Source organism: Salvelinus alpinus, chromosome 27, assembly GCF_045679555.1.
Source record: "Salvelinus alpinus chromosome 27, SLU_Salpinus.1, whole genome shotgun sequence".
Classification (NCBI taxonomy): domain Eukaryota; kingdom Metazoa; phylum Chordata; class Actinopteri; order Salmoniformes; family Salmonidae; genus Salvelinus; species Salvelinus alpinus.
In genome coordinates, this window is record NC_092112.1 from 47,009,530 (window position 1) to 47,027,850 (window position 18,321).

An 18,321-nucleotide genomic window follows, 5' to 3' on the forward strand; every position below is an offset into this window, starting at 1 on the left:
TTAAGAGGCCCATCGGACAAATTCTTTGGCCACTATTCCTATTTTGCCAATTGGCCTGGTTTACCACATGGAGCCCTGCTGATCCGTCTGCCGATGTAACTGCACGAGGGCAATAATGGGAGCTGGAACTAAAGCGTTAACTAAGACGTATTGAGCAGGGCTAGAGGCTCTACTGTGAAATAAGGCAATAATTACTATCTAAAACAGCAATGGACAAGGCATATTGACGTTAGGGAGAGGCATGCGTAGCCGGGTGATCATAGGAGTCCAGACTTTCTTCCGTCGCGATGTCCCTCAAAGGCCCTTCTGCTAGCTTGCCTGCCCAGGCCCGCTAGCTGCCTGAAGCCACTCACTGGACTCCTATGATCACCCGGCTACGCATGCCACTCCCTAACGTCAATATGCCTTGTCCATTGCTGTTTTAGATAGTAATTATTGCACAGTAGAGCCTCTAGCCCTGCTCAATACGTCTTAGTTAACACAGTTCCACCTCCCACACATGCGGTGACCTCACCTGGTTTAAATGATATTTCGAGAGACAATATCTCTTTCATCGTCACTCTATGCACAGGTTTTCCCCCACTGTATTCACATCCTACCATACCCTTGCCTGTATATTATGCCTTGAATCTATTCCACCGTGCCCAGAAATCTGCTCCTTTTACTCTATGTTCTGAACGTACTAGACGTCCAGTTCTTTTAGCCTTTAGCCGTACCCTTATCCTACTCCTCCTCTGTTCCTCTGGTGATGTGGAGGTTAATCCAGGCCCTGCAGTGCCTAGCTCTACAGCCATTCCCCAGGCGCTCTCATTTGTTGACATCTGTAACCGTAAAAGCCTTGGTTTCATGCATGTTAACATTAGAAGCCGCCTCCCTAAGTTTGTTTTATTCACTCCCCTAGCACACTCTGCCAACCCGGATGTACTAGCCGTGTCTGAATCCTGGCTTAGGAAGACCACCATAAACCCTGAAAATGTCATCCCTAACTATAACATTTCCCGACAAGATAGAACGGCCAAAGGGTGCGGAGTTGCAATCTACTGCAGGGATAGCTTGCAGAGTTCTGTCTTACTATCTAGGTCTGTGCCCAAACAATTTGAGCTTCTACTTTTACCTCTCCATAAACAAGTCTCGTACCGTTGCCGCTTGCTATAGACCACCTTCTGCCCCCAGCTGTGCCCTGGACACCATATGTGAATTGATTGCTCCCCATCTATCTTCAGAGCTCGTGCTGCAAGATGACCTGAACCGGGACATGCTTAATAACACCCCGGCCATCCTACAATCTAAACTTGATGCCCTCAATCTCACACAAATTATCAATGAACCCACCAGGTACAACCCCAAATCCATAAACACGGGCATCCTCATAGATATCATCCTAAACAACCTGCCCTCTAAATACACCTCTGCTGTCTTCAACCAGGATCTCAGTGATCACTGCCTCATTGCCTGCGTCCGTAATGGGTCTGCGGTCAAGCGACCACCCACCATCACTGTCAAACGCTCCTTAAAACACTTCAGCGACCAGGCCTTTCTAATCGACCTGGCCCTGGTGTCCTGGGAGGATATTGACCTCATTCCTTCAGTAGAGGACGCCTCGTTGTTAACCCTCTTGCCACTATAGGGGGTGCTGTTTCAACTTCGACATTTATCGTTCCCAAATTAAACTGCCTCGTACTCAATTCTTGCTCGTACAATATGCATATTATTATTACTATTGGATAGAAAACAATCTCTAGCTTCTAAAACCGTTTGAATTATGTCTGTGGGTGAAACAGAACTCATTCTGCAGCGAAATTCATGACAGGAACTGCGAAGGTCTGAAAACGAGGCTCTGTTCTCAGATCAGTTTAAAGCTCTGTATGTATCCTATGGGTCGACATGAACTGCACGCGCCTTCCCCTGGATGTCAGTAACCAATGAGAATTGGAATGGAGTTTCTAGGCAGATCTCAGACCTTATAAAGCCCCAAGGAATGGAGGGAGCTCTCTTTTCGACGTTCGTCATGACGCGAAGCAAGACCTCAGGATGGCATTTTGAAACGCTCAGTTATCGGCCTTAGATATATCCGTCTGTAATTTAATTCGATATAGGTGTTAGAAACATCATAACGAAGTTATTTTAAACCGAGTTATATCAGTTTATGCGAGTATATTGCGATTTTCGGAATTTCCTTAGTATTGCGTTTTGAAGATTTGGGCATGTTTGCGCCACATAGCTATTGTTAGCTGCTAGTTCCAAAGTTGAAGAGGACGTTTTACAACCGAGCAACGATTCTTTTGGACAAAGGACAACTTGCCCAAGATTCTGATGGAAGCTCGTCCAAAAGTAAGAGCTATTTATGATGTTATTCGGTAATTATGTGGAAAAATGTAAAAGGATTTGTCCGCCATTAATTGCGGCACTAGTCTGGCTGTAACGCACACTGTATGTCTAGTAACGTTAATTTTAAAAATCTAACACAGCGGTTGCATTAATAACTAATGCATCTTTCATTTGCTGTCCAACCTGTATTTTTTAGTCAAGTTTACGATTATTTATCGATTAGATTAGGTGCCTCTCCAAGATGGCGCCGGCCAGAATGCATGAAATGTTGCTACTGATCACATTGTATAACCACGATTTGTGCTGCTAAATATGCACATTTTCGAACAAAACCTATATGCATTGTGTAATATGATGTTACAGGACTGTCATCTGATGAAGTTTATCAAGGTTAGTCAAATTATATATCTTTTGCTGGATTGTTACGATCGCTAACATTTGCTGCTGGTAAATGCGGTTGTGTTTCTGGCTATTGTGGTAAGCTAATATAATGCTATATTGTGTTTTCGCTGTAAAACACTTAAAAAATCTGACATATTGGCTGGATTCACAAGATGTTGGGCTTTCATTTGCTGTACGCTGTGTATTTTTCAGAAATGTTTTATGATGAGTAATTAGGTATTTGACGTTGGTCTCTGTAATTATTCTGCCTGCATCGACGCTATTTCAGATTGCAGCTGCAATGTAGAACTGTGATTTATACCTGAAATATGCACATTTTTCACACCAGACCTGACTACCCTTGACCAGCACAAAAACATCCTGTGGCGTACTGCATTAGCATCGAATAGCCCCCGTGATATGCAACTTTTCAGGGAAGTTAGGAACCAATATACACAAGCAGTTAGGAAAGCAAAGGCTAGCTTTTTCAAACAGAAATTTGCATCCTGTAACACTAACTCCAAAAGGTTCTGGGACACTGTAAAGTCCATTGAGAATAAGAGCACCTCCTCCCAGCTGCCCACTGCACTGAGGCTAGGAAACACTGTCACCACCGATAAATCCACGATAATTGACAATTTCAATAAGCATTTTTCTACGGCTGGCCATGCTTTCCACCTGGCTACCCGACCCCGGTCAACACCCCTGCACCCCTCACTGCAACTTGCCCAAGCCTCCCCCATTTCTCCTTCACCCAAATCCAGATAGCTGATGTTCTGAAACAACTGCAAAATCTGGACCCCTACAAATCAGCTGGGCTAGACAATCTGGGCCCTCTCTTCCTAAAATGATCTGCCGAAATTATTGCAACCCCTATTACTAGCTTGTTCAACTTCTCCTGCATATCGTCTGAGATCCCCAAAGATTGGAAAGCTGCCGCGGTCATCGCCCTCTTCAAAGGGGGGGACACTCTTGACCCTAACAGCTACAGACCTATATCTATCCTACCCTGCCTTTCTAAGGTCTTCGAAAGCCAAGATAACAAACAGATCACCGACCATTTCGTATCCCACCGTACTTTTTCCTCTTAAACAGCCACCACTAACATTTAGTGGCCGCTGCCAACATACTGACTCAACTCCAGCCACTTTAATAATGGGAATTGATGGAAGTTATGTAAAAATGTATCACTAGCCACTTTAAACAATGCCACTTAATATAATGTTTACATACCCTACATTACTCATCTCATAGGTATATGTATATACTGTACTGTATATCATCCACTGCATCTTGCCATCTTTATGTAATACATGTATCACTAGCCACTTTAAACTATGCCACTTTATGTTTACATTCTCTACATTACTCATCTCATATGTATAGACTGTACACTATACCATCTACTGCATCTTGCCTATGCCGTTCTGTACCATCACTCATTCATATATCTTTATGTACATATTCTTTATCCCTTTACACTTGTGTGTATAAGGTAGTAGTTGTGTAATTGTTAGGTTAGATTACTTGTTGGTTATTACTGCATTGTCGGGAACTAGAAGCACAAGCATTTCGCTACACTCGCATTAACATCTGCTAACCATGTGTATGTGACAAATAAAATTTGATTTGATTTGATTTGAAGTTTTCATAACAATCGGAAATCGGTATTTTTGTACACCGATTTGGCCGATTTATTTTATATATTATTTTTTTTACACCTTTATTTCATCTTTATTTAACTAGGCAAGTCAGTTAAGAACACATTCTTATTTTCAATGACGGCCTAGGAACGGTGGGTTAACTGCCTCGTTCAGGGTCAGAACAACAGATTTTTACATTGTCAGCTCGGGGGATTAAATCTTGCAACCTTACAGTTAACTAGTCCAACGCTCTAACCACCTGATTACATTGCACTCCCCGAGGAGCCTGCCTGTTACGCGAATGCAGTAGAAGCCAAGGTAAGTTGCTAGCTAGCATTAAACTTATCTTATAAAAAACAATCAATCAATCATAATCACTAGTTAACTACACATGGTTGATGATATTACTAGTTTATCTAGCGTGTCCTGCGTTGCATATAATCAATGCGGGGCGTATCGTTGCTCCAATGTGTACCTAACCATAAACATCAATGCCTTTCTTAAAATCAATACACAGAAGTCTATATTTTTAAACCTGCATATTTAGCTGAAAGAAATCCAGGTTAGCAGGCAATATTACCAGGTGAAATTGTGTCACTTCTCTTGCGTTCATTGCACGCAGAGTCAGTGTATATTCAACAGTTTGGGCCGCCTAATTTGCCAGTATTTTACGTAATTATGACATAACATTGAAGGTTGTGCAATGTAACAGGAATATTTAGACTTATGGATGCCACCCGTTAGATAAAATACGGAACGGTTCCGTATTTCACTGAAAGAATAAACGTCTTGTTTTCGAGATGATAGTTTCCGGATTCGACCATATTAATGACCTAAGGCTCGTATTTCTGTGTGTTATTATGTTATAACTAAGTCTATGATTTGATAGAGCAGTCTGACTGAGCGGTGGTAGGCAGCAGCAGGCTTGTAAGCATTCATTCAAACAGCACTTTCCTGCATTTTGCCAGAAGCTCTTCGCTGTGCTTCAAGCCTATCAACTCCCGAGATTAGGCTGGTGTAACCGATGTGAAATGGCTAGCTAGATAGCTGGGTGTGCGCTAATAGCGTTTCAAACGTCACTCGCTCTGAGACTTGGCGTAGTTATTCCCCTTGCTCTGCATGGGTAACGCTGCTTCGAGGGTGGCTGTTGTCATTGTGTTCCTGGTTCGAGCCAAGGTAGGAGCGAGGAGAGGGATGGAAGCTATACTGTTACACTGGCAATACTAAAGTGCCTATAAGAACATCCAATACTCAAAGGTTAATGAAATACAAATGGTATAGAGAAAAATAGTCCTATAATTCCTATAATAACTACAACCTAAAACTTCTTACCTGGGAATATTGAAGACTCATGTTAAAAGGAACCACCAGCTTTCATGTGTTCTCATGTTCTGAGCAAGGAACTTAAACGTTAGCTTTCTTACATGGCACATATTGCACTTTTACTTTCTTCTCCAACACTTTGTTTTTGCATTATTTAAACCAAATTGAACATGTTTCATTATTTATTTGAGGCTAAATTGATTTTATTGATGTATGATATTTAGTTAAAATAAGTGTTAATTCAGTATTGTTGTAATTGTCATTATTACAAAAAAAGAATTTGGTAATCGGTATCGGCTTTTTTGGGTCCTTTTTTGGGTCCTCCAATAATCGGTATCGGCGTTGAAAAATCATAATCGGTCAACCTCTAATACCTCTAAACCTTGTAAAACTGACTATCCTACCGATCCTTGACTTCGGCGATGTCATTTACAAAATAGCCTCCAACACTCTACTCAGCAAATTGGATGCAGTCTATCACAGTGCCATCTGTTTTGTCACCAAAGCCCCATATACTTCCCACCACTGCGACCTGTATGCTCTCGTTGGCTGGCCAAGGTCATCTATAAGTCGTTGCTAGGTAAAGCCCCGCCTTATCTCAGCTCACTGGTCACGATAGCAGCACCCACCCGCAGCACGCCCTCCAGCAGGTATATTTCACTGGTCATCCCCAAAGCCAATACCTCCTTCGGCCGCCTTTCCTTCCAGTTCTCTGCTGCCAATGACTGCAACGAACTGCAAAAATCACTGAAGCTGAAGACTCATATCTCCCTCACTAGCTTTAAGCACCAGCTGTCAGAGCAGCTCACAGATCACTGCACCTGTACATAGCCAATCTGTAAATAGCTCATCCAACTACCTCATCACCATATTGTTATTTATTTTATTTATTTTGCTCCTTGGCACCCCAGTACCGCTACTTGCACACTCATCTTCTGCACATCTATCACCACACTGTTTAATTTGCCATACTGTAATAATTTCGCCACTATGGCCTATTTATTGCCTCACCCCCCTTATCCTACATAATTTGCACACACTGTATATAGACTTTCTCTATTGTATTATTGACTGTATGTTTGTTTATTCCATGTGTAACTCTGTGTTGTTGTTTGTGTCGCACTGCTTTGCTTTATCTTGGCCAGGTCGCAGTTGTAAATGAGAACTTGTTCTCAACTAGCCTACCTGGTTAAATAAAGGTGAAATAAAAAAATAAATAAAAAGTTTGTTATATTGATGCAGTAGGTGCAGTATACATGGTTTCTTACCTTGATTTCAAACTAAAGAGCACGTGTTCAAAAGAAACGCTTGAAAGTATGTAGAACATTTTTCTTTTTTTAAAGAAGGGGGATGTTATATTCATTGGTCAACAAACAGAATTTTGTAATTGGTTGCATTTTACCGTCATTGCATACTGCGCAAAGATTGGTTAAGACCACCCAGGTCGTGAGGTCATTTCAGTTGATCATGGCCGGAGACAAATGAACATGCCAGTTATAGCTAGCTAATAGAGAACTACATTTCATGAAGATCTTGTCGTACTGCATTTTATTATTTTGTACAAAGCGTGCAAAACAAGACAGTGAGTACAGTATTTGTTTCCTTCTGTTTCCTGTCGAAGTTGCCAATGTTTTAATCCTATTTCCGTCATATATGTGCTCAATTTTTTGCTAGTTAAGAAACTACTGTTATCCACATTTTGCCTGTCAGCTGACTAGCTAGCTAGCTAAGTTGTAGCCATTTTTGTATGTCGTTTTTTAATCACTGTATTGTTATAGCAGATGATAAATGTTTTTTCTTGTTTGTTATTGCTAAATATATGTGCCTTATAATAGGCAAGTCAACCCCGTTTTCCTGATTACTGTTAAATCCAATCAGATGTTGTAACCAGTCCTATTGGACCCTATAGGATTTTATGATATAGAATCCAATAGAAAAATCATATCATATATCCTGCCTGTTTGGCCCTGTCGGGGGGTATCGTTGGACAGGGCCACAGTGTCTTCCGACCCCTCCTGTCTCAGCCTCCAGTATTTATGCTGCAATAGTTTGTGTGTTGGGGGGCTAGGGTCAGTCTGTTATATCTGGAGTATTTATCGAGTCTTATCCGGTGTGAATTTAAGTTTCTAGTTTCAACTGTTCTGCCTGCGGCTATGGAACACTGACCTGTTCACAGGACGTGCTACCTTGTCCCGAACCTGCCGTTTTTGACTCTCTCTCTACCGCACCTGCTGTCTAACTCTGAATGATCGGCTATGAAAAGCCAACTGACATTGTGATTACTATTATTATTATTATCATCATCATCATAAGACCCTGCTGGTCATCTATGAACGTTTGAACATCTTGGCCATGTTCTGTTATAATCTCCACAGTCAGAAGAGGACTGGCCACCCTTCAGAGCCTGGTTCCTCTCTAGGTTTCTTCCTAGGTTCCTGCCTTTCTAGCGAGTTTTTGCTAGCCACTGTGCTTCTATATCTGCATTGCTTACTGATTAGGGTTTTAGGCTGAGTTTCATCGGCTGATTGATTGATTGATTCGATTTTGGAACCAGTCCTATAGGACTGTTATGGGATTCCTATAAGATCCTATAAGATCCTATAGGATAGAGAATCCAATAGAAAAATCATATCAGATTTTGGAACCAGTCCTATTAGACTCCTATAGGACTTTATACTATATGATTTTTAGTTTTTTTATCCTATAGAATATTCTATCTACACGATTTTATCCTATCAGATGTTGTAACCTATTGGATAAGTAGCAATTATGCACCAATATTGAATTTTTAAATCCTGTTATATGAAATGAAGTGCCCTTTAAAATAGACCACTTGAAGTATTCAATAAATCAGATTTTCACCATTATTGTAAAGCCCTATTTAGGATTATTAATTACTTCACGTGATTAGTCATTCATTTACAGCTGTATCTCATTTTAAGGTCACGTGAACTGATCTCTCATTTTAATTTGGTGAAACTATTCCTTAGAAAAATGTATTTCAAAAGAAACATGGAAAATCTAATAGTCAAATCATAGTGTAAAAGCAGGTGCTGGTTATACTCTTTTTGGCCATTTTCTGGTGTTTTGTGGTGGAAAACTGAGCGAGTCAAGCATAGCACGTCCACCCTGTTACTGATAGATGGACAGGCTAGAAACCTTTTAACAATGGCTTGGTGGCCCTAAAACATTATCTCCATTGAACAACTGTAAAGAGTAATTTGAAGAAGCGGAATTAGGAACCCCTTTTGGCCACCCTGTCGACTAGATGTCATAGCCATGCATTTCTGGAATATTGTCAGGCATTACATGCATTTGAGAAAATGTATGTACATGTATCTCTGGAATACATTTTAAGGCATTACATGCATTTTACGTGATGTTAAATGCACTGAGTGTACAAAACATTAGCAACACCTGCTCTTTCCATGGCATAGTCTGACCCGGTGAATTCAGGTGAAAGCTATGATCCCTTATTGATGTCACTTGTTAAAGCCACTTCAATCAGTGTAGGTTAACGGGAGGAGACAGGTTAAAGGAGGATTTGTAAGCCTTGAGACAATTGAGACATGGATTGTGTATGTGTGCCATTCAGAGGGTGAATGTGCAAGACAAAAGATTGAAGTGCCTTGGAACAAATCAAATGTTATTTGTCACATGCGCCGAATACAACAGGTGTAGGTAGACCTTACCGTAAAATGCTTACTTACAAGCCATTAACTAACAATGCAGTTTAGAAAATATTTACTATATTAACTACATTTCAAAGTAACACAATAAAATAACAATTACGGGGCTATATACATGTGGCACCGGAACCGAGTCAATGTGCGGGGGTACAGGTTAGTCGAGGTAATATATACATGTAGGTCGGGCTAATGTGACGATGCATAGACAATAAACAGAGCGTAGCAGCAGTGATGGTGTTGGAGTCGTGCTTGGCCACGCAGTCATGGGTGAACAGACAGTACAGGAGGGGACTAAGCACGCACCCCTGAGGGGCCCCTGTGTTGAGGATCAGCATGACAGATGTGTTGTTGTCTACCCTTACCACCTGGGGGCGGCCCGTCAGAAAGTCCAGGATCCAGTTGCAGCGGGAGGTGTTTAGTCCCAGGGCCCTTAGCTTTGTGATGAGTTTTGTGGGCACTATGGTGTTAAACGCTGAGTTGCTTTAACTTCTCTAGGATAGGGGGCAGCATTTTCACGTTTGGATGAAAAGCGTGCCCAGAGTAAACTGCCTCCTACTCAGTCCCAGATGCTAATATATGCATATTATTAGTAGTATTGGATAGAAAACACTCTGAAGTTTCTAAAGCTGTTTGAGTCATGTCTGTGACTATAACAGAACTTATTTGGCAGGCAAAACCCCGAGGACAAACCATTCAGATTTCTTTTTTTTTAGGTCACCCTCTTTTAAATGTGTTTTCATTGGGAATCCAGATTTCTAAGGAACCTTCCTGCAGTTCCTATCGCTTCCACTGGATGTCAACAGTCTTTAGAAATTGGTTGAGGTTTTACCTTTGAGAAATGAAGAAGTAGCCATGTTCAGAATGAGGCTCCAGTGAAGTGTACTGTTTGTTAGAGGCGCGTGACCAGAAAGCATGCTACACATTGTTTCCTCCGGTATTGAACACAGGTCATCCCGTCTTCAATTTTATCGATTATTTACGTAAAAAAATACCTAAAGTTGTATTACAAAAGTAGTTTGAAATGTTTGGACAACGCTTACAGGTAACTTTTGAGATATTTTGTAGTCACGTTGTGCAAGTTGGAACCGGTGTTTTTCTGGATCAAACGCGGCAAATAAATTGACATTTTGGATATGTATCGACGGAATTAATCGAACAAAAGGACCATTTGTGATGTTTATGGGACATATTGGAGTGCCAACAGAAGAAGCTCGTCAAAGGTAAGGCATTAATTATATCTTTATTTCTGCGATTTGTGTCGCGCCTGGAAGGTTGAAATATGATGGTCTGTGATTGTTAGCTGGGGTGCTATCCTCGAAGCGAGCATAAAAGGCATTTAGCCCGTCTGGTAGGCTTGCGTCACTGGGTAGCTTGTGGCTGGGTTTCCCTTTGTAGTCCGTAATAGTTTGCAAGCCCTGGAACATCCGACGAGTATTAGAGCCAGTGTAGTAAGTGTCAATCTTAGTCCTGAATCGATGCTTTGTCTGTTTGATGGTTTGGCTGAGGGCATAGTGGGATTAGTGTTCCGCTCCTTGAAAGCGGAAGCTCTAGCCTATAGCTTGGTGCAGATGTTGCCTGTAATCCATTGCTTCTGTTTGGGATATGTACCTACGGTTACTGTGGGGACGACGTCATTGATGCACTTATTGATGAAGCCGGTGACTGAATCCCGGAACATATTCCAGTCTGTGCTAACAAAACAGAGCTGTAGCGTAGTATCTGCGTCATCTGACCACTTCCGTATTGAGCGAGTCACTAGTACTTCCTGCTTTAGTCTTTGCTTGTAAGCAGAAATCAGGAGGATAGAATTAGAGTCAGATTTGCCAAATGGAGGGTGAGGAAGAGCTTGTACGTGTCTCTGTGTGTAGAGTAAAGGTGGTGTAAAGTTTTTTTTCCATTGGTTGCACATGTGGCATGCTGGTAGAAATTAGGTAAAAGTCCCCGGCCACTAGGAGCGCACCTTCAGGATGAGCATTTACATGTTTGCTTATGGTCTTACACAGCTCGTTGAGTGCGGTCTTAGTGCCAGCATCAGTTTGTGGTGGTAAATAGACAGCTACGAAAAATATAGATGAAAACTCTTGGTAGATAGTGTGGACTACAGCTTATCATGAGGTACTCTACCTCAGGCGAACAATACCTCGAGACTTCCTTGATATTACTTTGCGCACCAGATGTTATTGACAGATAGACACACACCACCCCCCTTCGTCATACCGGAGGTAGTTGTTCTGTCTTGCCGATGCACGGAAAGCCCAGCCAACTGTATACAGTGCATGTGGAAAGTATTCAGACCCCTTCCCTTTTTCCACATTTTGTTACGTTACAGGTTTACTCTAGAATGGATTAAAGAAAAGAAATCCTCATCAATCTACAGACAATACCCCATAATGACAAAGTGAAAACAGGTTTTTAGAATTGTTTGCAAATGTATAAAAAAAGTAGTCAGACCCTTTGCTATGAGACTCGAAATTGAGCTCAGTTGAATCCGATTTCCATTGATCATCCTTGAGATGATTCTACAACTTGATTAGAGTCCACCTGTGGTAAATTCAATTGATTGGACATGATTTGGAAAGGCACCACATTTTCTATATAAGTTCCCTCAGTTGACAGTGTATGTTAGAACAAAAACCATACCATGAGGTCAAAGGAATTGTCCATAGAGCTCTGCAAAAGGATTGTGTCAAGGCACAGATCTGGTGAAGGGTATCAAAACATGTGTGAAACTTAGACCAGTGGCCTCCATTCTTAAATGGAAGAAGTTTGGAACCACCAAGACTCTTCCTAGAGCTGGCAGCCCGGCCAAACTGAGCAATCGGGGGAGAAGGGCCTTGGTCAAGGAGGTGACCAAGAACTTGATGGTCACTCTGACAGAGCTCCAGAGTTCCTCTATGGAGACGGGAAAAACTTCCAGAAGGACACCATCTCTGCAGCACTCCACCAATCAGGCCTTTGTGGTAGAGTGGCCAGATGGCAGCCACTCTTCAGTAAAAGGCTCATGACAGCCCGCTAAGAGTTTGCCAAAAGGCACCTAAAGGAGGCCCCTAAAGGACTCTCAGACTATGATAAAAAAGATTCTCTGGTCTGATGAAACCGAGATTGAACTCTTTGGCCTGAATGCCAAGCGTCACGTCTGGAGGAAACCTGGCACCATCCAGATGAAAGGAGCAAAGTACTGTACAGAGAGACCCTTGATGAAAACAAGTATTTTCTTTGCTATTCCTACACGATGGCACTTATTAAAGGCTTGAATCTCATAGGGACCTCACTGTCACCACTGGTCATCTAGCTAGCGACGTAGCCAGCAGGGTTGCATCGGTTCCCATTGGACTACAGCTAGTTAGGTGGGCTAACTAATGCTAGCTAGCTAACGTGAGCTGATTATCATGTAGCAGCCTATGCTGACTAGAGTCGCTAGCATGCTAACGTTTGCTAGCTAATTTTGATACACCTGCAAAAATCAAGGAAATGGTACTGAACTCATGACAAAATCATGTTTCAATATTGTAGTGGCTATGGATGTTTTGGTTGTTTCTTTCTTGCTCAGTGACATTGGAAAAAATCATATTTTGGCATTTAACTACAGGTATGTATCTAAAAAGATTTTGACATGATTTTGATTTTGACATTCCCTGTGAGATACTGCGAGAATCTGCACAGTCACGGGTACGGAGCATCAGAAATAAAATATCCAGTCACAGATTAGAAGCCAGAGAAACGTAAATGTTTCTCATATGTCACATGCAGTTATCTCAGTAATTTTACAGACTTTATCATTGGTAACATGCATATAAAAAAAATTGAACATTTTAACTGGAACAACACTCTCAGTAATGGTTGAACAAATATCATTTTGTGAACTTTGAACTACATGGTTCTATCCGAAAAAATATTTTTCAGAGATAATTGGCTTTAAAGATCCGAACTCTCATTGGTTTGAATGATGTCAGCATTTTATATTGTATTATTTTTTAGCTTAACAACATGAATTGGCGTATATGCAAACCACGGCCCAAAATATTGTAATGAGCCTCTGCATTATGAAGTAGCTGGGCTTAGTGTGGGTTAGCCTGTGCAGGGCTTGGTGTGGCCTGGCCCATGTTGGGCTGGTGTCCGCTAGCCTATGCTGGACTGGTGTAGGCTACCCTGTGTTTGGCTGCTGTGGGCTTGGTGTAGGCTGTGTGTTGGCTATCCCCTGTACATCTTGTCCACATTGGGCCAATGGGATCATCTTTTCTGGGTGGATCATATCCTTTGATTTCTCTCTAGCTCACACACAAACACACGTGATTGTTGGTACATACTTTTGGCACCACAATGATGAGCATGCAGGCCGTTCCAGCCAGCAGCAGAGCTGGGGCACATGTCCTCTTCCTGCCCACCCGGTCCATCGCATAACAGCCAATCAGGTAGGAAGGGAACTCCACTGCACCTAGAAACAGCCAATCACAGAAGATGTCAGGTCAAGGCAGCAGGCATTGCTGGCATGGGGACATTATGTGTGGTGACATCTGGTACTGGGCCGGCTGTGGCTGTTATTTGACTGAAAGGCCCTGGTGATGAGACTGTTTAGCCTTTGAGATCATTGAGAGTATAAATGGCACTAGCTAGAGTCTAATTCCAACATGTTTCAAGCAAACCACCATAGTCCCTGTGCCCAAGAACACTAAGGTAACCTGCCTAAATGACTACCGACCAGTAGTCTTCACGTATGTAGCCATGAAGTGCTTTGAAGGCTGGTCATGGCTCATATCAACACCATTATCCCAGAAAACCTAGACCCACTCTAATTTGCATACTGCCCCAACAGATCCACAGATGATGCAATCTTTATTTCACTCCACACTGCCCTTTCCCACCTGGACAAAAGGAACACTTATGTGAGAATGCTATTCATTGACTACAGCTCAGCATTAATACCCTCAAAGCTCATCACTAATCTAAGGATCCTGGGACTAAACACCTCCCTCTGCAACTGGATCCTGGACTTCCCGACGAGCTGCCCCCATGTGGTGAGGGTAGGTAGCAACACATCTGCCACGCTCATCCTCAACACTGGAGCTCCACAGGGGTGCGTTATCAGTCCCCTTCTGTACTCCCTGTTCACCCACGACTGTAAGGCCAGGCACGACTCCAACACCATCATTAAGTTTGCAGATGACACAACAGTGTTAGGCCTGATCACTGACAACGACGAGACAGTCTATAGGGAGGAGGTCAGAGACCTGGCCCGGTGGTGCCAGAATAACAACCTATCCCTCAATGTGAGCAAGACTAAGGAGATGATTGTGGAATACAGGAAAAGGAGGACCGAGCACGCCCCCATTCTCATCGACGGGACTGTAGTGGAGCAGGTTGAGAGCTTCAAATTCCTTGGTGTCCACATCAACAACAAACTAGAATGGTCCAAACACACCAAGACAGTTGTGAAGAGGGCACAACAAAGCCTATTCCCCCTCAGGAAACTAAAAAGATTTGGCATGGGTCCTGAGATCCTCAAAAGGTTCTACAGGTGCAACATCGAGAGCATTCTGACTGGTTGCATCACTGCCTGGTACGGCAATTGCTCGGCCTCTGACCGCAAGGCACTACAGAGGGTAGTGCGTACTGCTCAGTACATCACTGGGGCCAAGCTTCCTGCCATCCAGGACCTCTATACCAGGCGGTGTCAGAGGAAGGCCCTAAAAATTGTCAAAGACTCTAGCCACCCTAGTCAAAGACTGTTCCCTCTGCTACCGCATTGCACGCGGTACCGGAGCGCCAGGTCTAGGTCCAAGAGGCTTCTAAACAGCTTCTATCCCCAAGCCATTAGACATCTAATCAAATCTAACATCTAATCAAATGGCTACCCAGACAATTTGCATTGCACCCCCGTCTTTTACGCTGCTGCTACTCTGTTTGTTATCAATGCAGAGTCACTTTAATAACTCTACGTACATGTACATACTACCTCAATTACCTCAACTAACCGCACATTGACTCTGTACAGGTACCCCCTGTATATAGCCTCACTATTGTTATTTTATTGCTGCTCTTTAATTATTTGTTTTATTTCTTTTGAATTTTTATCAAAACTGCATTGTTGGTAAGTGGGTCATTCCAGAATTTGGAGGACAATTTAGGCATCAACACTTTTGAAAAATGAACCCTTTATCATTTTCTATTATGTATTTAAGAAAAACAGGTAATAAACCGTCAAATAATTTGATTCGTCCAGCTCAGGCATCAAAGGTACACTTTTTATTTTTTGTGTGCTATGCTTGGCACAACCTTGTTACGAATACTCAGGAACCTGAAAAAAGTACATTTTAAAATATTGTTTAATAAATCCTCTACCTTTAAGTAAGGAAAGTCACATTCACATTGAATACTCATTAAATTTCAGATAAGACTTTGGACTTATATTCATTTAAGCAACTTTGAAATCTCTTGCCCAACTTTTCAATAGTCACATGTTTATAAAAAAACTTATTTCAGTATTTATTTTCAAATATTTGCTCATACGTTATGCACATGGTCATTCAAACTAGTAAAAGGACAATAGGTTAAACCCTCGTGAGTTGAGAAAATCTGATATGGTAACAGGGTTGAAAGGGTTGCGCAAAGTAACATGGTTGAATGGATTACAGTACTTTTGATTGTAGATCATGACATAAATGTGACAAATAAATACCCAGGACCACAGGAATGTTGTTTAATAATATTGTATATATCTTTTCGAAGGAGGATCAACAGGATGAGTAGGAATGATAAAAAATAAACACGTCAACAAGACCACAAACTGGATCTGATCAAATATTCGATGGACAAACGTAAAAATTTGTCATATTACAGTGGTCCGACAACCTGGCATTAAAATGAATGAGCATATCAAAAATAGTCATGAACTGATCAATATTTTAGAAAGCTGACGTTATAATGTTCAGATGTCATTTTAGTGGCTGGCCAGAGTATCCCATACCTCACTTGCGATGACCATGTGGCGTGAGGTAACGTTCTCTGGGGGAGGAATGAGGGTCAGCACATCCTCAAAGGGATACCAAAGGAGATCGTTTTTTTCTGGCCGCTGAGGGACGGTTCACCCACTCTATGCATACATTTCACCTCTTGGTTTGATCCCTGGGTAGATGGTGTGGTCGTACACCAGGGCACACCATATCCCCACAACCTCTGGACTGTGCCACTACACTTCTTCTAGTGTGCTGTGTATGGGGTCTTCTGTGTGGTCATCTGTGGGATTAAAGTTGAAGTATTTTGTTTTTTGGCAATCACACTCCAGATTCTCTGTTGCAGAGCGCATGCAGCTGACGTCGCGGTAGAGAATTTTCCCAGGTGGAGCCTCATTGTGGACGGTACGGCTGGAAGCTAGCATTTCTTTCACTGCATCCTCCACAGCTTGCTCCTGAATGTAAAACAATTTCACCTTTGATCGTCCCTCACTCAGAGTTTGACACAGCTTCTACTGTGTGCAGGGACCATCGCTAAAAAAATGGATGGTTGTCACATCCGGGCATCTCTCGAATTTCCCTCAGGATGGGCTCCAGGTGTTGCCGTATGGCAGGTGGTCCCTTCAGTCTGGATGCCGATACAGTGCAGAAGGAGGTAGGGGCAGATGCCCCCACCCCACACACATAGTAAACCCCAGTGTGCAAAGTGGCCTGTTGGTGTGATGCATCAAAATGGACAGCTTGTACTTGAGCGCTGTACTTGCAGCCGTAGTTCTCAGAGAAGTCAATACGGACTGCACTTTCATTTGCAGGGAGGTTCAGCTTCAGGGCCTGAGAGAAAGCATATTGCTGTCTGATGTTATAGAGTGAACTTCTGGAGCTCTCACGGGTGTGCCAGAACTCTGTTGAATGACATGGCAAATCGCAGTTCTAGTGTTAATTTGACTATAGATAATAGATTGTCCCTTCTTAGTGAACTGAAGGAGATACAACCCTGTTACTGTAGTGCAACACTGTTACTTGAATTAATGCTAATGTTAGCTTTTTCTCAGGAATAGATGCTAGCTGTGGAATGTAGCGTTACTGTCAAGGTCGAGGACAAACTTAGTTATATATATATAAAAACAGAAAACTTTGAAATGAATTGGTCTTATTCTGATAATATGAGTAACAGGGTTGTGTTGGTTAGAGTGACACACTCAATCAAGGCTGAAAAGATTGAAAAAATAGAAGAGAGGACTTTACCTATGGTGTTAGCAAATGGCTTGACGATGTAATTTCCTCTGTCTCATGTGACTAACTGTTTTTTCTCTTCCTCTGCCAGGGTAAATTGGTTTCGGTAACAGGGCTGCTTGCATGTTGTGGCACACAACTTTAGTGCATAATTGATATCATTTAAAAAATGTTGATGATTAAACAAATAGTTTTAACAATTACAAGAGACATATATAAACAAAATCATACCAAAAAAGTAGATTGAAAACTTATTTTAAGTGTTATATTTGATGTGCAAGTTGGTCATCAAGAAGGTGGGACAAGAGAAAAATGCAATTTTAGGGGGTGCTCGAGAGTTATTTGGTATTTTAAATAATTTTGGAACCACTTTTTTTCTACAACTATAATTACATTTTGTCTCAAGACCAATATTTTGGGCATGGATTATTTGAAATTTCATGTGTGGGACAGAAAATGTCCTCTAATTCTGGAATGACCCAAGTAAGCGTTTCACTGTAAGGTCTACACCTGTTGTATTCAGCGCATGTGACAAATAAAAGTTCCCACGTTTGCGGAGACAGCATTCCCGGTAATGCTGCATATGTAGGTGTAACAACGGGATCTGCCGTAAACTCACTCCACAGCTAGCTTGAAATGTCACGGAATTAGCCACTCAAGAAGAACCTTTTGAGTGGCTTAACCCGTTGGTAACTTTGTCAAGGAGGGCAGTCACATGTGTTGCGGCGCAGAACCTCCCTGGTTCGGGACAACAAGGGGGACTAGCTGTTAGTA

At 42.1% G+C, this 18,321-nt stretch overlaps 1 protein-coding gene across 1 annotated transcript in view; it reads right to left on the reverse strand.

Annotated features, from left to right (window-relative positions):
- slc22a16 (solute carrier family 22 member 16) overlaps window positions 1–18,321 on the reverse strand; it is a 63,405-nt gene that overhangs the window by 7,123 nt on the left and 37,961 nt on the right. The window contains exon 5 of the mRNA XM_071370888.1: window positions 13,672–13,799. Coding sequence (XP_071226989.1) covers window positions 13,672–13,799 — 128 coding nt within the window. The remainder of the gene's footprint in view (window positions 1–13,671; window positions 13,800–18,321) is intronic.